Source organism: Carcharhinus amblyrhynchos, chromosome 1, assembly GCF_965287045.1.
Source record: "Carcharhinus amblyrhynchos chromosome 1, sCarAmb.v2.hapA, whole genome shotgun sequence".
In the NCBI taxonomy this organism is placed as follows: Eukaryota; Metazoa; Chordata; class Chondrichthyes; order Carcharhiniformes; family Carcharhinidae; genus Carcharhinus; species Carcharhinus amblyrhynchos.
Window position 1 is genome coordinate 136,827,153 of NC_137324.1, and position 23,956 is coordinate 136,851,108.

At 41.0% G+C, this 23,956-nt stretch overlaps 1 protein-coding gene across 1 annotated transcript in view; it reads right to left on the bottom strand.

Moving 5' to 3' along the window:
* Positions 1 to 23,231, bottom strand: part of reeld1 (reeler domain containing 1) — a 36,491-nt gene extending 13,260 nt beyond the window's left edge. The window contains exons 1-5 of the mRNA XM_080199518.1: positions 23,220 to 23,231; positions 18,264 to 18,486; positions 8,363 to 8,585; positions 6,838 to 7,012; positions 1,486 to 1,703 (exon numbers count right to left, since the gene is read on the bottom strand). Of these exons, the coding sequence (XP_080055644.1) occupies positions 1,486 to 1,703; positions 6,838 to 7,012; positions 8,363 to 8,585; positions 18,264 to 18,486; positions 23,220 to 23,231 (851 nt within the window). The remainder of the gene's footprint in view (positions 1 to 1,485; positions 1,704 to 6,837; positions 7,013 to 8,362; positions 8,586 to 18,263; positions 18,487 to 23,219) is intronic.
* Positions 23,232 to 23,956: the final 725 nt, after the last annotated feature.

Genomic DNA, 23,956 nt, shown 5'->3' on the forward strand with positions numbered 1-23,956 from the left:
GAGTTTGCCTCACTTTCATCACAGCAAATCAGTTATGAATTTGGCACTTAAAATATTGGCAGGCTGGTTAACAAGTTTAGAACAATTCTGGACCTTAGTTGACTAAGTCAAATAAAGTCGTCCGCCCAAAATACCAGAGAGGAGAAGGAGCTCATTGTGAACCAGTACAATGATTACAAATTACAAATATATTGTTGCAAAGAAACATGAAGCAAACTGGATGACAAATTCCCTGGGGCGGGGAGGAAACATTTCTGGAGTTGGGGGGGTGGATACGATACCATCTTGGGAAGGGTTGCTCCTGATCTCCCCCAGAGGAAAATGTGCCCTCCAGCAGTCTGTGCTGTCAAAGTCAGTAAAAAGTCTGACAACACCAGGTTTTAGTCCAACCGATTTATTTGATAGTAAATGCACAAGCTTTCGAGGTTTCCCTCTTTGTCAGGTGAATGGAGAGTTCTGGCCTCGGACGAAGAGGGAAACCTCGAAAGCTTGTGTGTTTACTATCAAATAAATCGGTTGGACTAAAACCCGGTGTTGTCAGACTTTTTACTGTGTTTACCCCAGTCCAACGCCGGCACATCCACTGTCAAAGTCGCCAGGATGCTCACTTTGCCTCTGCTTTCCCCTGCTACACAACAGACCCAAGGGCCAATGATGGCCTGGGATGGAGGAGGTGCTACCAGACATATTGCCTGCTCACTGTAAGATGACAGATAGGACAGGGGTGGGGGGAAAAATGACAGGAGCCTCTCCAAATATGCCAGTGATGGACTGTAAAATTTAACCCCATATTTTCATGCTTTATGAGCTCAGGATGAAATAGAGAGGAGGGAAATATTGGAGAGAGCTATACATATTTTATGTTAATAGGACTTGCATTTCTAAGTATGGTCATATATCACTGATAAATCTCATACGTACATCCAGCACAGAAACAGTTTGGATGTCCCTATTCTAAGTGCTGTAGGTGAATCAGAATATTGAGTTGGATGATCAGCCATGATCATAATGAATGACTGAGCAGAGTCAAAGGGCCAAATGGCCTCCACCAGCTCCTATTTTCTATGTCTCTGTTGAAAAGCCAATTTGTAATAGGATTGTTTTAATCAGGCAGCTGAGATACTACAGAGTCAACTTTCTACAGTACATTCTAGATAGCATAACACAATACTGCACAAAGTAATGGCAGTGGTTTGAACTTACTTAATCCACACAGGTAGGAGAGCCATTGTTTATTATCGCATGGTGGTGAATCCTATTATGAAACCTGAAGTTCTGGTGATGTACTGTTATAACAAACAAACAAGTGTGGAGTATCAAATGTTCCAGAGTGAAATTGCACCCATGAAACTTGTACAGTCCTACATATATTTTAAAACAGTTACCAGATCATTTTGTTCACTTATATGGAAGGGTTCGCGCTCACATTTTTGGTAAAGATATTTTCACATTTTGGAAAGAATATTAAGCCAAGACTAAATCTACCTTTCTGTGTTGCCAAACTCTCTGGTTTCCAGCAGAAAGCTGCTCTGTGTTGTCTGGGTATCAGTCAATGGGTTTCTGTTAATAGAATTCAAGGATGGCTGTAAATGTGCAGCATTCTCTTCCAAACTGGACTGCTGGGTCGCAGGGTTATGATCTTGAGAATATGCAAGCTGGTCGGGCAAGTAACCTTCCACATTAGCAGCGTGTTGACTGAAGTACTGTTCTGTGATGAAGAGTGGAGGTTGTTTTGTCTGGGTGATTGTTTGAGGGTTAATGTATTCTGCTAACTCCGGAGATGATAATGTGGATACTGTATTGACAAGATTGAAATAGCAATTTCATTAACACTCATTGGTCAAAGTCACATAGATCAAAGTCCAAATTATTAGATAGAGCACTTGGAAGGCAAGAATATATTTATGCCAGATGTATTAATATTATGCTGTTACATGAAAACAAATAGTTGAATTGTTTAGTGAAGGATTATATTTGAGTACATGATGAATTGTTAAACCTTTGTTTTTAAATATAATTTAAGTGCATCTTTGCATCACAGATACGATGGTCCCAACACAGGAGAGTAAGATGATGATTTTCCATTATAGTCATTAATCATAAAAATCCTCTGCTGGTATTGGGAAAGAATGGAACATATGATTGTGTTTTATGAACCACACAAATTCATTCTATAGTGCTTACTGAAAACATACTTGCTGCATGTTACATCGAAGTATCTACAAAATGGAAGAATTTTGGCATTGTGTTTGCCTTGTACTTCAATATTCAAATGCATCTTCTACTTTATAACTGTTTAGGATGCACCATCCCACAACTTTCTTCCTTCACACCTGTCCTGAAGGCAGTGATTTATGGTGATGTGTAGCTCTCGCTGGGTAGTTTTTGCTTTTGAGAAGCTAGACATTAAGCAGCTTGCTATTTGACTGCTGGAATATTGTACTGATGACCAACTCTGCACTCACCTAAAATCCATTTCTCAGCAAAGGATCACAGAGTGCTGATGACAAGTGTAAAATTCAGGATGTGGAGCCCTGGTTCAGGTTAGCTGATTAAGCACAGGATGCATATAAAAGCTTGGATATTCCTGTTGTGTGAGGGAGGCTGTGTTATATATTTAAAAGGATTGCAAGGCTGCTTGAAGATCACATGATTTGATGGTGATGTCATTAGGGTCTTGCATTGGTAAGACGGGATTTTATTTCATCGAAAGCTTCGACAAAAGATCCTCAGGTAGAAAAAAATTGTGTATCCTCACAAGCTGGGGAGAATCAACAGCTGGATTAAAGATCCAAGTCCAAGTGAAGGAAAGCTCCAGTAAAAGAAAGCTCTCTTTGTGGTTTTAAAGGAGGGTTTTTTTCCCAATCAAAGAAGGGTGAAATTCCAGTCAGTAAGTGGCATATTTGAAAAGAGTGGATGCTTTGCTGTATAGCTGGGGCCATTTGAAAAAAAAAGTACATCAAGTCAATGGTCTCCAGATTAAAAAATGGGAGAACTGGAAAGACAGTAAAAATATATATACTGAGCAGTCTCGAGTCAATGGTACCTGCAAGGGAATGGCAGATCCATGGGCCCCTTCAATGAAAAAACAAATATGGCGTTCCTGTGTAGAAAGCTTTCAGTGGTTTATACAAACAAATAAAATTGCAAACGAGTTGCTCGTAAGTACAATAGGAACTAAAACCTATAGTTTGCTCATGAAATTTGTTTATCTGACAAAGCCAAAAACTAAAACTTAGAATGACTTGACCAAATCCTTGCTGGGCGTTACTCTCCAAAGCCACTGATGATCATGGAACGGCTCAGGTTCCACTCAAGGAATCGTGTGGAAGGCGAAAGCATTGCTCAGTTTGTGACAATCTTAAAATGGCTGGCAAAACAATGTGAATTTGGTGAGTCACTGGAAGATATTCTTCAAGATTGTCTAGTTTGTCGCCTCCAAAATGAGGCTATCCAAGGAAGATTGTTTAATGAACATGGCTTTTGACTGTAAAGACAGCAGTAGAAATCGCACTGTCAAGAGAACTAGTGAGAAAGAGGCTTCACAATCTGGTGCAGGAACAAAGATCCACAAGTTGGGAACTGCCCACAAGAAGTCAAAACAGCAACAAGCATGTCACAGATGTGCCAAAACAGGCCATTCAGCGAATGAGTGCTGGAGGAAGGATAGTCAATGAAAAAATTGTAGCAAAATAGGTCACATTGCAACAGCTTTTTGAACTAGACTAGCTTAACCTTAGAAGAATATTCAGAAGAAGAATCTGAGTATCTTCAAGAAGAAGAAGAAGCTGCCTCCTACAAAAAGAATTTACAACATAGGATCCCTACAGTGCAGAAGAGGCCATTCAGTCCATCAAGTCTGCATCAACAAGTCTGTTTGTCTGCGTGGACAAACAGCAGAATTTCCTCTCCATGCGGTCTGTGGTAATTTTCCAGCTCTATTTGGGAGATCATGTTTGGAGAAGATGAAGCTTTACGGGAATGCTGGTCAACAGATTGGTGGATGCGAAAACAACACCTTGAATAAATACAAGATTGTATTTGAAGAGACACTTGGCTCAATGAAGGGAATTCAAGTGAAACTCAAGATAAAGCCAAATAATCAATCAAAAAGTCTCAAAGCTACTATGGAAGACTTAGTTGAATCTGAGTTGCCTGATGATTGTGTCTACTTAACCATGTGAGAATGATGCAGAATTAGTTCCAAGAGAAGTATCTACTGAAATTCCAAATCATACTTCCAGAGTCAAGGATAGGCAACTTCCAAAATGCTGTAATACGTCTAAAGAGGAATAGATACCCTCCTGCTTGAGTTTTTTATTGACTGTGTACAATGATTGATGATGCATAGTCCTGTGTCTTGTGCATTATTGATCCTATGTATAACATTTTAGTAATTTGCTGCAGATGTAAAGAGGGAGAGCTGTTATATATTTAAAAGGATTACAGGTTGCTCTAAGACGGTGATGTAATTAGGGTCTTGCAGGTGCTTCTGTTTTACTTTGTTTTGTACTCTGCAATGCAGAGAGAGCGGCTCTTCAAGAAAACCTGTCATGTTTTTGTTTGACTCTACATGCGCAAACCACACCTTTTCTTTGTGTAAAACCCACAACCCCTAACATAGTTAGGACACTACAGGCTCAAAACCACAACACAGAGATCATTGAGTTATCCATAACGGTATTTAAATGGTATGTGGAGAGGCAGAGTAAAGAAGCAATGTGACAGCCCATCACCAATGCTGTTCCATTTCAGTTCTCAGCTATACCAATATGGGGAAACCTGGAGCAAAGATCCAGGACTGACCCCTGCAAGGAAGGGAAAATACTGCTTGGCCCCATGTCATACATCTCCCAATAGCTAGTTGTAAATGGCATTGTCAGAAAGTAAGGAACATATTGTGACTGGAGTCTACAACAATGCTTTTCCCTTAGAAATTAAAAACAGCCGAAAATATTCAATAATCTTTTTACAGGACAAATGATAATAATAATATTCAAATCCTGAATCAATCTGTTCCAACCATAAACCTTTTCATTATTTTGTTTTATTCATTTGAAGGATGTAGGTGTCACTGGCTAAACTAGCATTTATTGCCCATCTCTAGTTGTCCTTGAGAAGATGGTTGTGAGCAGCCTTCTGAACCGCTGCAGTCCCTGAGGTATAGGTACATCCACAGTGCTGTAAGGGAGGGAATTGCAGGACTTTGACCTAATGACAGTGCTGGAATGGCAATGTATTTCCAAGTTAGGATGGTGAATGACTTGGTTGAGAACTTTCAGATGGTAGTATTCCCAGCTGTCTGCTGCCCTTGTCCTTCTACATGGTAGAAGTCATGGGTTTGGTGGGTGCCACCTGAGGAGCCTTGGTGAGTTCTTGCTGTGTATCTTGTGTATAGTACTCATGGCTTGCACTGTTCACCATTGTTTTTTGAAGAAATGCAAATCAAACAGGTTGCTTTATCCTGGATGGTGTCGAAATTCTTGAGTGTTGTTGGAGTTGCACTCACCCAGGCAAATGGTGAGTATTCCACCACACTCCTGACTTATGCCTTGTGGATGAGAACATGCTTTGGGGAGTCAGGAGGTGAGTTACTCACTACAGTATTCCCAACCTCTGATTATATATTCAGTTTTAATTTTTAGTTTGCAGAACATGGTGTTGTGTTAGTAACCAAGTTCCTTGAGATGTAAACATGATCATCTTTTTAAGCAAATATTACACTTGACTGTAACATCAAGTGCATCAGAAAGGATTACGTGCCTGTGAAAGGGAATGATATCTGTATTGCAGTCTGACGCTGGAGTATATTTTGACGTTATATTATTCATGCCTTTGCACATAACAATATTCACAGATCAAAAAGAAATGCACTGTGGAATTGTGCTTTTGAAAAGAGTGAGTTCAGAGTTTGATGAGTTGCCAGTTATCCATCTGAATTAAATAAACCAGGGCACAATGGCTTTATAGCATTTCACCATGTTCCACTTGAATTCTGTGGGCGAACATGTTAATGTATTCAAATATTTTGAAATTAGGTTCACGCCCACAATGGGTGAGTGCTGGCGAAAATCCAAAGTCACGATCTTACTGGCAAGATTCGCAACTTTTGGGTTTCATCAGATTTTGAGTTTCCACGGGCATTTCCGTTGACAGCAATCGCAAGCTCAAGGTCACCTCCTGCAAATGAGAACCTTAATCACAATCACCAATCACATCTGACTTCTCAGTGTTGCTGGGTTTTTGCACGTTCTCTCCCTGGGTTTCCTTTGGGTGCTCCGGTTTCCTCTCACAGTCCGAAGATGAGCAGGTAGGTGGATTGGCCATGCTAATTGCCCCTTAGTGTCCCAAGAAGTGTAGGTAGATTAGATATGATCAACGTGCGGGCTTACAGTGATGGAGCAGGCAGTCGGGCTGCGTAAGGTGCTTTTTCAGAGAGTTAATCAGACTCGATAGGCCAAATGGACTTCTTCTACACTGTTGGGATTCTATAGTGTTATTCTTTAACACTTTGATATCAGTTTAGTTAAACAAGAAGTGAAATTCCTCTTTGAGTGAAAAATGGGAGAATGTTATTTTTCCCTCTTCAGTGATGAATGTGCTGCTAAGTGAAATATATAACCCAAGGTTTTGTGTTTCAAAGAATCCTGCTTTCATTACCAACTACAGATAAAATACAAAATTTTCTTGTTTATTATTAAAAAAAAGATATTTCAGATCCAGGTTATTGTTACTAATGGAAGAATTTCCATGGAATGTTTTAACATTCTTGGTTAAATGACACCAACAGTTCAATGCTTTATTAACTTTCACTTACTATAGTGAAGTAAAATGTACTGTACCTTCCATAAAGGGAACAATTCTTCCCGTGGTGTTCTTGTCTACAAACGTCTGGAGAGTTTCCTTTAACTCCTGGTTCCTCATCGATATGGAATTATTCTGCTTTTGTTCAGAAATGAGGCCAGACTCAATTCTGGCCCAGTAAACGAAGTATGACTGGACAGCTGAAACACTGCAAGTTACATGGAACAGAAGTCAGTGATTAGAATGCAAACTTAGGGGATGTCATCATTTTCACTGATCCTGAAGGAAAATATCTCAACAAACAGCACCATCGGCTAGCCGTAACATTGGCTGGGTACTTGAACTGAAATCTAAAGAAGGATATGCTGAAGCACATGGATTGGATTATCCCGAGTGAATCCAATGCGGATGTCAGCCAAGATTCCAGGTTGGGAACTCAGAAGTGACCTTGGATTTGTTACAGAATCGCCTCGCAGTGGGGCCATAGTTACCCTAATTGGCTATCTGCCTCCAACCCCCATCTCCACAGGGCCAGAACATTTCACCCGATAGTTAGGTGGCCCAAAGCATTACAGATCTTGGCACCACCTCTAAAACATTGTCCCATCAACAGTCAGACCTTTTGGGTGGAATTTTCTGGTCCCACCCACCACAGGAATCGTAGTAGGTGGGAAGCGGACCGTGCAGAAGGCCTGCTCAGGCAGGATTTTCTGGTCTTGGGACGAACATGGCCAGAAAATCCCACGTTTTGTCTCCGACGTAGTCAAACAAAGATTAGTTCTACTCCCAGCAGTGACAATGCTGCCCTTCAGAAAGATTATTTGAAACTTAAAAATGCTCTTCAAAGGTGTACATAATATAACTTTGCTCTAATCTCCTTTATTAGAGTCAAGGTCACCATTTTTCAGGTACAGCACCTGACTGCTGCATCTGAAACATTCAGCAGGTGAAAGCTGATGTCACTTGAAACTAAGACCTGTTTGGTATCTCAGTACCTACAGATTCCTAACCAGAGTCCAAATCCTGATTCACAATTTGCTTAGAATGATTCAGAATGAATGGAAGACGGATTTCTATTTTCATTAACCTCCACCCCAACATTGTAATGCTGCCCTGCCTTTCCTCAATTTTTAAAATGGTTTTGAATGTTACACATTTTGTATCAAGTAAATTCATTAGAAAATGGTGACATAGTGGTTAGCACTGCTGTCTCATAGCATTAAGGACCTGAGTTTGATTCTAGTCTTGGGTGACTGTGTGGAATTTGCACATTCTCCCTGTATCTGTGTGGGTTTCCTCTGGATGCTCCAGTTTCCTTCCGTGGTCCAAAGATGTGCAGGTTAGGCGGATTAGCTATGCTAAATTTCCCCTTAGTGTCCCAAGATCAGGGGCATCAGCAGGGTAAATGCATGGGGTTAAGGGAATGGGATGGAGAGTGGGTCTGGATAAGATGCTCTTTCAGAAAGTCAGTACAGACTTGATGAGCTGAATGGCCTCTTTCTGCACTGTAGGAATTCTATGATTCTGTAAGTATTTTAAGGTCAAAGGCAATAATTACAAAAATTTGATGTCCCCTTTGAGTTGATGTGGTGCTTTCCAAACAAAGGAGAGATTTCTCTTCAATGACTTGTCTGAGTGCGTCACAGTATCTCCATCTTCAGAACACTTCAGTAGTTTTGACCCAGAGGAAATGAGAATGAATGTCCCAGTCACTTGGTCATCAGCAACTCGACGAGCCTGCAGCAGGAAGCCCATGAAGTCTCGTGTGCTCCTTATAGTCACTGTGAAGTATAAGAGACATTTGTCAATGTTAGAAAACAGACGTTTTTCCTTCACTGAAGGAGCTACTCTCAAAGGACACAATACTTCAGGTGGGCACTCTCCACACCATCCGCCTTTACATCACCACTCTTTATTGATTTTATTTCTTCCCTAACTCTCTGCTTTTCTCAACCTCTCCCCTGCTCAAATTTTCATTTATCTCTCAGCTCAGCTTCTCCTTGTTGGGCTCGATACTTCACCCTCTATAAGCTCCAGCTTATAAGGTACTCAGCAATCACAGTCTGTTCTGCATAAATCCTGCACAGAGAACAAAACTGGCTCCATTTCCCTGCACTTCATATTTAATATCTTTATCATCATCTTCAAATCTTATCACGCTACCTCTCCGATGTTTCAGTTAAACCCAACTAAAGGGAAAGCAGAGACTCTTATTTGTCTATGCTGGTTCTTTTTTGAGCATTCCTAAACCAACCCCTCTGATCTCTCTCCATAGATATGAACTTGGTCTAATATTCTTTCAAATTTTCATTAAGCAGTTAAATGTTCTCTTCTTCCACCAAACCACTCCATGGTCCAATAACCTTCTGAATAAAACATTATCCTAATGTCTTTCCTCATTCTTGGATAGGAATTTAAATCATCAAATTCTCTTAACCCACTCCCCAACTAGAGGAAATAATGTTTCAATACTGAGTATATTTAAACTGTTCATATTTGTAAAACTGTCTGTTAAATATATTCTTAATGCTTCAATTGAAATCTTTCCAGTTTCACAAGAGTCTACTTAAACCCATGGTTTCCCATCTCCAGCATCATGTCGGCAAAACTATTGTTTACACTCTCAACGCTTCGGATGTCCTTTTGATAATACGTTGTCCAAAACTACATGCAAAACCCTAAATATGACCCCACCAATACTTTATACAAATTTAAAATTGCTTCTTTACCCCTCGACGCAATGTCCTCATTAATAAAACCAAGATGTTGTTTCTATTTTTTAATAATTTTTGGCTAAAGGTTTCTGGCCCTGCCTGCCAGCATGATCTTCCAGTCCCACTGAAGTCTTTTGGCTGGCTTGCCGTAACCACTGCAGGAGAACCCACTGCAGCGGGGTTGGAAAATCCCATCCTAACTACCTGCGCTCATACTTTCAGGAAATATGGCTAGACTTCTCCAATCTTGTCTGCCCCATTAGCACTGCCAGTGTGATCAAAGAATTTGGTGCGCAGCCAAAACTCCATTTACTGCAAGGGAACCAGAGAATCCCAACTGTGGGTGAGGTTGGATAATTCTAGCTTATATATGTGAATCCTGGATCTCTCTGTTCACCCATTATCTTCCCATCAAGTATAAAGAAAGAACAGGAAAGGAGGTGGAGTAAATCCATTAATAAAGGATGAGATCTATACAATAATGTGAAAAGCTATTTTTTTCTGATGATCAGGCTTTAGGTGGCAATCTCACTAAAAACATTCTAAGTACTGAATGAACATGAAAATGGGAGAGTTTCAGAACTGTTTTTTGGGTGAGCTTGAAATGCAATCTTATACCACTTTATACAAAAAATGATGCACAATCTGTGGAGTGAGGAGGCAGAACCTAAGCTTGCTGGAAAGCCAGTTGCTTGCACTAGAGGGTGCAATCACACATGCACAGATTTTTCTCTTTGTTCAGTGGTTATCACATGCCCCCCTCCAATCACTGGTCTCCACGTACACATACACGCACACACGCGCACACACTCCCAAATGTTAACTTTCCAAGGGAAGAATGATCCACCCTGCTTGGCCAACATCCACAGGTGGCATTAGAGCATGCCTGTGGGAGAGAGCAAACATAGAAGATTATCCAATCCATAGACTCAACAGAGCCTAACTACACTCAACACAGCATGGTATGAAGAAGCTGTTTGGCTTCAGGAGTTTGCATTCACTAAATAAATGAATAAGTGGATGCATTGGTTGTTATCCTTGAAAATTCTCTAGATTCTGGAAAGGTCAGAGTGGATTTTAAACAGATGTAGGTTTCAAATCCAATGTCTTTATTCAAGAAAGGATAGAGGCAGAAATTAGCAAATTATAGATCTAACAACCTTACAACCTAATAGAACCTAACAACATTGGGGGAATGTCATAAAGCATGATTAAAGGGGGAGCAGTAGGACATTTAGAAAATCATAATATTATCAGGCAGAGTCAACATGGTTTTGTGAAAAGAAAATCATGTTTGACCTATTTATGAGACTTTTTCGAGAATGTAATAAACAGGGTGGGTAAAGGGGAATCAGTAGATGTAGTGTATTTGGATTTCCAAAGATTCAATAAGGTGACATATAAAATATTACTGCAGAAGAAGTTGGGGATATATATTAGCCTGGATAGAATTTTGGCTAACAGAAAATAGAATCTTGGAGTAAATAAGTCATTTTCAGGACAGCAAATCGTAACTAATGGAGAGCCACAGGGATCAGCGCTAAGGCGTCAACTAATTATTAATGACTTGGATGAAGGGACCAAGTGTATAGTAGTTCAGTTAGCTGACAGTAAAAAAAGGCAGGAAAACAAATTCTGAGGAGGATACAAAGAGTCTGCAAAGAGCTACAAATGGGTTAAGTGGGCAAAAATTTGGCAGATGGAGTACAATGTGGGAAAATATAAAGTTGTCCACTTTGCAGGAAGAATAGAAAATCAGATTATTATTTAAATGGAGACAGATTACAGCATGCTGCAGCACAAAAGGATCTGGTTTTCCTTATACACAAATCACAAAGCAATTGCATGCCATTACTATAAGTAAACAGTGAGGAGGGTACTCAGTACAGCACATATCCTCACCCCTCTGTGTTAACTCCACATTACACAACTCTTCCTTGAGGCATTTCCTGCCTGGCTGATACTCTGTAACTACACTGAATTAAGATTTTTTTTAAATTAAAATCTTCCACCTCACTGAATCCACATCAACCAACCTATTCTGAAAAATCTGCTCACAGTTTGACAAACGCAACAAATTCCACGAGAGCTGAGACAATCCATAACATTCTAAAGAAATCAATAACATCCTAAATAAATCAACCTGCAGCATTCTAAAAAAAAATTCATTCTATTTTCCCAATATTATCAGATTCTTTAAAAAAAAGTCTAAGATGCATTCAGATCTGCATCTTCAACAAAAATAATCACTTCTTCCTTGGGTTATGCTCTAACTCTGCACCAAGTTTCATTGAAATCCATGATTTAGTTTCTGATTTTTTTTACAGACATACAAAACATACAAACAGGCAAAAACATTACCTCCATCCACCTTCAGCAGCGGATGTAATTAGGAATGGAATGAAGGCCTCTATTTGAAGGGATGGAGTGTAGAGGTAGGGAAGTATTACTACAACTATACAGGGGATTGGAAAATACTGAATAATTGGAAAATATTGAATACAGTGTACAGTTATGTTCTCCGTGCAGGGTGGATGCTGAGTTTCCCCTTGTTGGGAAATCCAGAACTCGGGGACACAGTTTAAACATAAGGGGTCTCAAATTTAACACTAAGATGTGGAGGAATGTTTTCTCTCAGTGAGTCATTAATTTTTGGAATTATTTATTTCGGAAAGCAGTGGAAGCTGGGTCATTGAATGTATTTGAGCGCTGAGTTAGACAGATTGATAATTTACAAGAGGATCAAAGGATATGAGGTAGACAGAAAAGTGGAGTTGAGGTGAGGCCACAATTGGATTGACCATGATCCTACTGAATGATGGAGCAGGCTCAAGAGGATAAATTGCCTTCTCCTGAACCTATTTCTTAGATCTTATGAATATGATACCCATTTTTTGTTTTCCCTCTAAAAATGTAATAGCCCACACTTCTGTATAATAAATTGCCACCATAAATGTTAACAGATCCAAAATTCTGTTACCCATTTCCAATCCCATTTCATGTGCCCCTTACCCAACTCTGACCTCATTGACATACGTTGCTCCCTAGTCCCCCAAGTATAAAATTCAAAATTTTTATTATGTTTAGATCCCTTCCAGCTTGCATGTTCCTTTCTCTGTAATGTCCACCAGCCCTAAAACCTCAACAATCTCTTTGTTTGTCTGATTCTGCTATCTTGTGCGTCCTTCCCTTCACCACAGTCTTGGCAGTCATGGCACCTTGATCCCTCGCTCTAGAAATCCATCTACCTCCTCCTTTAAATCCTTCCTCAAAATTGACTCATTGGAACAAGGTTTTACTCACACCTCTTTATACTTCCTTTGCCTCAATGTCCATTTATATTAAAGGTCTATCTAATTCAAAGTTGTTGCTGATTTCTTCCTGCAATATTTTCCTGTTTGCCAGATCTCCTTATTATCAATAAATTGTATTGCCAATACCTAAGACCAAATCATCCATTTATACAAAATGTGTACAAAAATCAGATCCAACATTGAATCCTAGGATAACTTAAAGTTTCAGCCTAGCTTGAGGCAATGGTGCAGCATTGTGTTAATTGAATGGATTAAATTGAGCAAACAAAACTGAAAAAACAAATCAAGAAATAACAAATATCCAGCCATAACAATGTCCCTGAATGTTAGTCTACTCTGCGTCTTCTTGAATGGCCATAAATGACCCATGAATGGGTTAATATCTGTGTCATTATTTCCTTCATCACCTGCTATTATAGGAGGTAAACATTATTTTCTCAGTTTGATCATTACTTAAAATCAAATTCCAAATAAGACAAACTATAGATCATAGTTTGAACTCAGTGTCATTAAAGGTCAATTTTCTCTTGATCTATTCATTTCATAAAGTTTTGCCGTGAGCTGTAGCCCCCTTTCATATCCTGAAATCCTCCTTTACTGCAGATAAACTCTCCCTCGTGCTGACCAGTCTTCAATCTCTTAAAGTCCACCAGCTACATCTAGTGGCTGCAAATCATTATTACACAGGCTTTCACTTGTGCGCAATTTGTTCATTAAAATACTTAATTATCATTTTACATCTTTTTAAAATCCAAATAAATCTATTTTGCAAAGCATTTTTTGCAAGAATGTAAGTCCCTGGTGATGAGGCTGACGCACTAAGAATCTTTCCATTACTTGAAGCCCTCCCACAGACCCCTCTTACCTAGTAGTGCTCAGGATATTTGTAACTTGTGTGTGGTTACAGACTTCAGGTTGCTCTGAAGAGTTACAATCTGAAAGTACTTTTCATACCTACTAATTTTATTTGATATTGTGATGAGATCTCAGCCTACTGTTCACTCCTCCATTTCCCCACCTTTCACTTTCCAAAGCCAAAATAGGCTTTCTATGCTCTGCAGGGGCAGCATGATGGCACAGCAGTTAGCACTGCTGCCTCACAATGCGTGGGGCCCAGGTTCAATTCCTGGCGTGGGTCACTGTCTGTGCAGAACCTGCATGTTCTCCCCATCTCAGTGTGAGTTTCCTCTGGGTGCTCCAGTTTCCTTCCACAGTCTAAAGATGTGCTGATTAGATGCATTGGCCATGTTAAATTGTCCCTCAGTGTACCTGAACAGGCGCCGGAGTGCAGCGACTAGGAGATTTTCACAGTAACTTCATTGCAGTGTTAATGTAAGTCCACTTGCGGCACTAATAAATAAACTTTAAACTGCAAATGTCACCTCTAAGTTCCACCTTACATCATTAATGGCTTGGCAATACTGAATACTTATACCTGTTAATGGGCACTGCAGTGAATATAATCAAAAAGTTTATCTATTAATGTCACAAGTAGGCTTATATTAATATTGCAATGAAGTTACTGTAAAAATCCTCTAGCTACCACACTCCGATGCCTGTTTGGGTCAATGCACCTACAGTAAAAAGTCTGACAACACCAGGTTTTAGTCCAACCTATTTATTTGATAATATTCTCACAAGCTTTCGAGGGGACAGCCTCTTCGTCAGGTGAATGGAGAGTTCTGGCCTCAGACAGAGCATATAAAGCACAGACAGTTTAGAGATTACTGATTAAAATACGAATCCTTACACCTAACCTGCTGTTCAAGACCTGAAGTGGCTGATAATGTGAGTGGTAGGAGCACTGATCACAGTTTAAAGAGATGTGTATTGTCTCCAGACAGTACAGTAAGTGAGGTTTTGCAAACCCAGGCAAGTCACAGGGGTTACAGATAGTGCGACATGAACCCAAGATCCCTGTTGAGACCGTCCTCATGTGTGCGGAACTTGGCTATCAGTCTCTGCTCAGCGACTCTGCGCTGTCGTGTGTCGTGAAGGCCGCCTTGGAGAATGCTTACCCGAAGGTCAGAGGCTGAATGCCCGTGACCACTGAAGTGTTCGCCAACAGGAAGGGAACAGTCTTGCCTGGTGACTGTCGAGCGATGTTCATTCATCCGTTGTCATAGCGTCTGCATGGTCTCCCCAATGTACCATGCTTCGGGACATCCTTTCTTGCAACGTATCAGGTAGACAATGTTGGCCGAGTTGCAAGAGTATTTACCATGTACCTGGTGGATGGTATTCTCACGTGTGATGATGGTGTCCATGTCGATGATCCAGCATGTCTTGCAGAGGTTGCTGTGACAGGGTTGTGTGGTATTGTGGTCACTGTTCTCCTGAAGGCTGGGTAGTTTGCTGCGAACAATGGTCTGTTTGAGGTTGTGTGGTTGTCTGAAAGCAAGAAGTGGGGGTGTGGGGATGGCCCTGGCGAGATGTTCGTCTTCATCAATGATATGTTGAAGACTCCGGAGAAGATGTCGTAGCTTCTCCGCTCCGGGGAAGTATTGGACGACGAAGGGAACTCTGTCCACTGTGTCCCGTGTTTGTCTTCTGAGGAGATCGGTGCGGTTTTTCGCTGTGGCGCATCGAAACTGCCGATCTATGAGTCGAGCACCATATCCTGTTCTTACGAGGGCATCTTTCAGGGTCTGGAGGTGTCTGTCACGATCCTCCTCATCTGAGCAAAATGCACCTAACCAGCCATCTTTGGACTGTGGGAGGAAACCGGAGCACCCAGGGGAAACCCACACAGACATGGGGAGAATGCACAGACTCCACGCAGACAGTGAACCAAGCCGAGAATCAAACCTGGATCCCTGGCGTTGTGAGGCAGCAGCACTAACCACTATGCCATTGCACCCCCCAGCAGTGATGGGGGAACAGATCTTCTGCACATTGTCAGGAGCAGGAAATTCTTTGTATTTCTTCAAACTTCCTCCTGCTGCTTTGATACTGCAAAATACCACACATGGGGTCATTGAATATGAGGGAGGGTCAGGTGCCAACACCTATAGTGAGGGAACAAGGGTGCCCATCTGACAGAATCTGGGCTTGGTATTCTGCTAGTACAGGAGATAGAAGTCAATCAGACCAAAGGCCAAAAGGACCACCGGTAATGTCTTTGTTCTGAAGTGACTGCTGCTCAAACTCTCTCAGATCTGATTACAGTCCGCAAGGTTAATTTACAAAGTGCTCCTCCACTTACAACCCAGAACCACACCATCAAACATAGATCCCTGAAAGTCTACCACAGGAATATCTGATGAGGTTCCCAGGACTAATCTGGACTTCCCCAAATAGCTGCTGGGAAAGATGGAGATTGAAGATGAGCCCATTCTCCCCAGGATTACAATTCTGTTCAGCTTTGTTAAATTGGCAGAAACCCATCTGAACTGGGATCTATGGCAAATTCCGATGTCTCTGCCCAGCCTGCACAAAATCCCAACTGGAGCAGCATTAGAATTTCTATCTGTGTACAATTGTACCAGCAACCTGTTCCCTTCCATCCATTGTCGGGTTCCCACCAATGGGAATACTGACATGAGGCTCATACAAAAGGAAGAGAAAGTCTAGTGACAAGAAAGACTCTGATTTTACTCATATTGTATTCTGGTCCTCAGAAGACAAGGGAGATTAAATCTCCCAAGAACAGATAAAGGTATATGTAATGAAACTAGAGCAGTTCAGCATAATGCAGGCAGCATGCCAACCTTATGCTGCCTTCTCATGATAATGATTTCTGCATGTAATCCAGCTGTACGCATTATCAGAGGCCTAATATCATTATTTGCTAGTACTATTAAAGCTAGCCTGTACCATTTAAAACTAGCCTATTCATCTTAAAGTGAAGATATAAGGTGTTTGCTAGAGGTGCTGACATCTTTGAGAATAATTTTGTGTAACAATCAATGCTGGCTGACCATGGGAGAGAACATACATCATTTTGGGCATGGCATTTGAGATCACAGTGGAAGAAGTGAAGAGGAGCGATGTTTTGTATTCACATGGCACCTTCCAGAACAAATTCCTTGCTTTGCTTACAATTTTGCAAAATCTTTTATAGAATAGAAAGCAATACTTGATAATCTTTGGTGTCTCTTCTTGTACTGTCACTGTCTGCGTGGAGTTTGCACATTCTCTCCGTGTCTGTATGGGTTTCCTCCAGGTCTCCAGTTTCCTCCCGCACTCCAAAGATGTGCGAGATAGGTTGATTGGCCATGATAAATTGACCCTAGTTTCAGGAGGGTTAGCAAGGTAAATGTGTGGGGTTGTAGGAATAAGGCCTGCGTGGGATTTGCCTCTTCCTGTCCTATAGGAATTCTATGGATTCTATTTACATGAAATTATATTTAATTGCTGGTCAATATAGCAAATCAATTACTAAGTGAATAGATGTTGTGAAACAGCCAATACCGTTCAATATAAAGGGTTGAATCAGTATCCAATGTCAGAGGTTTACTGGGATTGACCCTAGTACTTCACTGCCTCAAACCTCCACCACCCATGAACAAGAGGACAAATCAATTTAAACAATGCTTTCCTCAGATGTCCATGTTTCTTGGATGCACCCAAGAAACAGTCACCTGATGGAGCAGCGCTCCAAAAGCTCATGCTACCAAATAAACCTGCTGGACTTTAATCTGGTGTTGTGAGACTTCTTACTATGCTGTAACTAGCAAGAGCATAATAAGATGGCAGACAGACTGCTTTGAGAGCTTCTTTGTTGCAAATTAATACAAATAGTGGCAAGAGGACAGGACAGGGCTCTCTATACTGGGAATGCTTACTCCCAAGCCTGGATTGGAGTCTAGTGGAGCATGGTGGCTGTTACAACAAATGAGATGAAGTGCTCACAATGTCAATGCATTATTTCATTGTGCTGACCAAGGCCAAATACAGTGTGAGAAGAACAGTGTGAAATCTCCAGGGGAATTCAGCCAATGTTATGCTGATATTGTAACATCATTGAAAAATCAGCAACAGAACTAAACCAAGCCTGTAAGCTTTGTCATCTAAACAGTGTGGTTAAAATAGAACTACATGCAGAATATAAAATATTTTATACAAATCAGTCTACAATGTTACTTCAAGTTTACCATTAAAGTAGGACTAGAAAATATAAGAGGAAAATAGTGTAACATGAATTTAAAACTGATATCAGGAAGAATTGCTTTGATCAATGAGTGATTATGTTTTCAATAATCTGCCAACCAGGATTGTAGAGACAAAAATATTAGCGTTATTCAAATGTAACCAGCAGAATCAGTTTCAGTGGGCTAATCTACCTGTTCTCAACTCTGGTATTTTTTATCTACTCCAAATCTCCATAAAAAATATCTTTTTCTTCTCATGAAGGTTATAATAGCTAACGCACTCAAATTAATGATATGTTATACTATAACAGCAGACATCAATATTCAGATGTCCTTACCTGGTACTTTGTCCCCAGGGAGGTAGGTAGACTTGTCAGTGTGCACAGTGATAAAGCTGCTGTGTGGATCTTGTGGGTGAGCACTGATGTGCTTTGGTTTCATGTCAACACAAGCAGAAGTACTCGCACCATGAGAGAATCCACTAGCAAAAGAGACCAAGCAAAGCACACCCAGCAACCAGGCCAGCAGAACCACGTGACTTCTTAACATTTTCGACACTATCTGTTGTGAAGTAGAACCAGAAATACATATTAAAGCAACATAAGAGAATTAAAACATCCAACGGGGAATCATGTCAAGAAGTGACCAGCCAGCCCAATAGAAATAGGCAGCTTCTTATCCCAAATAATATCCTTTAACTTAGGATGGTCAATGTTGAGTTTCCTCCCCTCCAAGATAACAGTCCTTGTTAAAGTCTGTATATTTCAGTCATATCACTTACCCTTTTAACACTAAGAATACTCAACAACTGGAATGCAAGAGTTACAGAATAATAGAATCATAAAATAGCTACAGCACAGACTTGGATATAAATGTCTGGGAGTGGATTTCCCTGTTCACTACCAGAGCTGTAATCTGGTAGAGTGCACTGTCTGCCTACATTGAACCCATCTAATTTTCATTTCATTATTTCAATTACTACCACTAATGTTTAACAGCATTGGCAAGGCAAATCGGCTATAGACATGCTTCTGTATTTTGGTAACATTGAGAATGTTTCTGGGCTTTAGTGCTATTGGTAATGGCTCTGAGATTTACCTCCATTAGATATACTCTCGTGCTTTGGTAGCAGTGGGGGATGGACCTGAAGTTTGATAGACTGAGTGAAGGTCCTAGGCAGCAGTGTGGTGGAGCTGATGGGAATTGACAGCGCAGATGCAATCCATTGCTCTGCAGAATGAAACCTGGAATTTGCAAAACCAAGGAGTTGAAACATAAGGTTTAATGGATATCTGATGCCCCTCAGCAGCGGGAGAGGGGAAGGGATATGCCTGTCATGTTATTCTGTACCAAATGCAAATGTTTTAATAAGACTTGTAGTCCTAGAAATTGGTTTATGTCAGCTGGTTAATGCAAACCTAGCACAAAGAACACTGACAGAATGCATAGGCCCAAGTGCCACCTAACATAGGGCCTCAATTTATTGGAATTCTATGAGGATGTGTCTAGTGCGGTGGATAGAGGGGAACCGGTGGATGTGGTGTTTCTTGATTTTCAGAAGGCGTTTGATAAGGTGCCGCACAAGAGGTTATTACAGAAGGTTAGGGGGCATGGAGTTGGGGGTAGGGTGTTAGTGTGGATAGGGGATTGGCTGTCAAATAGGAGGCAGAGAGTGGGGGTCAATGGGTGCTATTCGGATTGGCGGTTGGTGACTAGTGGAGTGCCCCAGGGATCGGTGCTGGGGCCTCAGCTATTTACCATTTATATAGATGATCTGGAGGAGGGAACCGAGTGTAAGGTGTCGACACCAAGATTGGTGGAACGGCAAATTGTGCGGAGGGTGTGGAAAGTCTGCAGAAGGATCTAGATAGGCTGGGCGAATGGGCGAGGAACTGGCAAATGGAATTTAATGTTGGCAAGTGTGAGGTTGTCCACTTTGGTAGGAATAATGGTAGGAAGGACTACTACTTACATGGCGAAAAGCTGCAGCATGCTACAATGCAGAGGGACCTCAGGGTCCTTGTGCATGAGTCGCAAAAACCCAGCCTGCAGGTGCAGCAGGTGGTCAGGAAGGCAAATGGGATGATGGCCTTCATAGCGAGGGGGATTGAATATAAAAGTAGGGAGGTCTTGCTGCAACTGTACAGGGCACTGGTGAGGCCGCAGCTGGGGTACTGTGTGCAGTTTTGGTCACCGCACTTACGCAAGGATATTTTGGCCTTGGAGGGAGTGCAGAGGAGGTTTACTAGGCTGATACTGGAGTTGAGGGGGTTGAGCTATGAGGAGAGGCTGAATAAACTAGGCTTGTACTCGTTGGAGTTTAGAAGAATGAGGGGAGATCTCATTGAGACGTACAAGATGATGAATAGGATGAATAGGATAGAGGTGGAGAGGCTCTTCCCGCTCAGAAAGGATAGTAGGACTAGAGAGCACAGCCTCAAGATAAAGGGGGGGCAGTTTAGAACGGAGTTGAGGAGGAACTTCTTCACTCAAAGTGTGGTGAATCTCTGGAATTCTCTGCCCGTTGAAGTGGTGGAGGCTGCCTCGCTAAATATATTTAAGACGCGGGTAGATAGGTTTTTGATAGGCAAGGGGATTAAGGCTTATGGGGAGAAGGCGGGAAAGTGGAACTGAGCCACTTCAGATCAGCCATGATCTTATTGAATGGTGGGGCAGGCTCGAAGGGCTAGATGGCCTACTCCTGCTCCTATTTCTTATGTTCTTATGTTCTTATGTCAGTGAGCAGCTAATGCATGATGGATATCCCCATACAGCTTGCCTCAGAGGAATGCAATTTTATATTGTGGGAAGAGGTACTGAGGTGTTCCAGGAGAGGCAGGGAAGAAATCAGGAGGGAGAAAGTGAACTAAGCAGGGGCTTTAAGACTGCTGTAATTCTGATTGGAGCACCAGTGTTGCCTTAAGTTCAAACTGCACTGATTTGCTCTTATCACCTGTCCATTAGCAGTTAGATGTTTGAATTAGATTTAAAGAATAAGCAATGGTGTATTCTCCTAATCCTTGGGTTTTGCGGTCCAGTTTTACTAATAATCCCACAGCAAACTCAGGTTAGGATTATCTCAGTATTTTCAGGTAAGTAATTCTTTAAAGGCTTTATGCTGCTGGCTTTCAGAAGTTCCTTTAAGGGCTATATTTTACCGAACAAAGCTGGCCCAGCAACAACTTCAAGGATCCAAAGCCTGCTTTAGGCATATGCCTCTACCATCATCAACACAATGGGTAGCAGACTTCCAGCCCACAGTGATCATGTAGACCTTCGCTGCCATGGTGGCATTTAGTTCACATTTGAATGCGTCATCACATTTCTAGGCCATAAAATCTATCCGTACAATAGCATTAAAATAGCACAGAAACGGTACTTGCTGTTCACCAGAGCACAACCTCTGACACACTGGACAAACATGTTCAGTACAAACTTCTTGCAGCGGATTATCTGGTGTGCTCATATCAAATGTAACTTATCTTCAACAAAACAACCAGATGTGTTGAAATCTTAGGAGTTGAAATTATCAAAATAGTAAGCATTGATTCTGAAAGAAGAATTAACTCTGATTGAAGCAGTGAGGGTGTGTTATGTTGCAAGGTCTGAATACTTTGTTACGTTGTCCTCTCTGTTGGTGAGGTGTAAATGAAGTTAGTTCCCTTAAGTCCAGGGGACACAGACTTTCATAGCCACATGTGGCTGGACCACATAAGGACATATTGGATTTTGTCCTCATCTGCAAATGCTGGTTGCTACTATGCATTGTCACCTTCCAAATCTATATACATCTTTGTTGGAATTCCGCATTGCAGTCCTTGTGGTAAGGGTTCAGTCCCAGTGCAAAAGGGGCTAGATAGAGTAGAGGTAGAGAGATTCTTTCCACTTAGAAAGGAAACCAGAACTAGAGGGCACAGCCTCAAAATAAGGGGGGGGGGGGCAGTTTAGAACAGAGTTGAGGAGGAACTTCTTCACTCAAAGGGTGGTGAATCCCTGGAATTCTCTGCCCATTGAAGTGGTGGAGGCTACCTCGTTGAATATGTTTAAGTCACGGGTAGATAGATTTCTGATAGACAAGGGAATTACAGGTTATGGGGAGCAGGCGGGAAAGTGGAACTGATCCACTTCAGATCAGCCATGATCTTATTGAATGGCGGGGCAGGCTCGAAGGGCTAGATGGCCTACTCCTGCTCCTATTTCTTAAGTTCTTATGAAAACCACTCTTTTCAAAGTAATAGATTACATCTTCTTGCGCATCCTGGTGTCCCTGCTTTCAGCTGCCTTGGCCATAAACTCTGTGATAACCTCCCAACACCTCTCTCCCTCTCTACCTTGTTTCCCCTAATAAGACACTCTTTTTAAAATCTCACTTCTTCCATAAAGCTCTGGTCAATTGCCCTAACATCACCTTATGTGGCTCAGTGTCAAATTTTACCCTGATGCACATAGAGCCATTTTATCACATTAAAGGTGCTATATAAATATAAGTTCTTCTATTTGTTGTTCTTGGCTAACTGAGCCAGATCCTTCTTTAGAAGGTGGTCTCGTTGTAGCAACAATCCTTTTCATAAAATTATTTTTAATCTATTTTTACTTAAAAGTTTACAGTTATAATGAGTAACAGCAGAAGCGGGTCAAACAGAAACAGACAGTCAGCAATGATCATGTTCAGAAAATGTGGAAAACATTTTGCCAAGAGTCATACTTTGAAACAGTTGTTATTAGATATTTAACACGAAAAAGCGAATAGCTCAACTTTCAAAGCCCACACTCTGGAGCAGAACGGCATAGTGCAAGTACTGCGTGTAAACTGTGCCTAAAGCTGACCCAGGCACCACCTAGGGAATTAAATAGGTCATCAACATCAGCAGAAACTGGCTGCCCCTTTAACACCTACCTGAATTTCTTCTCATCGATATGAATAGAAATACAATTTGGGTCGAATCTAAAACAGGTAACTAATTTGCTTTGTTTATGCTATGACTGATGACCAATTTCACCCCCATGTGTTCGATGTATGTGTTATTTAATTAAATTATACATCAAAACTTTAATCCGTTGTGTCAATCTGAAAGCATCATTTCATAGATTTACCCTGCCTGCCTCCACCATTAGCTCACACGCCACCCATTAACACGAAGAAAGATCCGCCTGTGTACGGATGTGCAGTTAATCTACTAACACAAGCAATGCTACCGTATCATAGAACACCCAAAGGGCTCCTTACAAAAAAACTGATCACTTATCTTATTATTACTTATGAAAAGTAAAGCATAATCATTAAGTAGGCTGACCTTTGTGGGCATTGCCCTCCGAGACAAGCTGCGTATTAGCCACATATAATAATATATCGGGGCTTTCTGATCAGAGGAGCGCATCTCCAAAAACTGTCTGAACTTTTCCCTCTAATGGCAAGTGTAACAGCTGTCGCTTTAATAATAGTGATTTTTTTGTGATGTCAGCCTCTTTCTTTAATCCCATTAGCGGCAAACAAAGTTTTTCTTTTTTCCTCCCTCGCTCTGCCTGTCTAATCTGTGCTGTACAAACAAAAAAGAGTTAGTTTAATTTCTGCTCTCCCTGTGCCCATCCTGAAGATTCTGGCTTCTAGTTGTTTGAGCTTATATTTAAGGATTCTCTTTATGACAAAAAAGTATTCTAATTAAATCAGCACATTTAGTTCATTTTATTCTTTAACATTATCTCTATAATAACTGTTTCCCCACCAGGAAATTGTGGCTCTGTTTAAAATGATACACATTTCATATGTTAACTTTCTATGAAAGAACTGTCTTTGTGTTTGTTAGTGAATAAATTCTTTAATTCACATCTCTCTGAATGTTTTGCCTCTATTACTTATCCTGAGACCTAAACTCAAGAGGTTTTAGATAGAATGTGTCAAAGAACGGTTAATTTTGAAGACCGACTGTAATCATTAATTTCAAATCAAAAGCTGCGATTAGTTTATTCTTCACAGAAAGTGCAGATGTGATTTTGAATCTAAAACTAGATGCACAGTGAAAGATGGTCACTA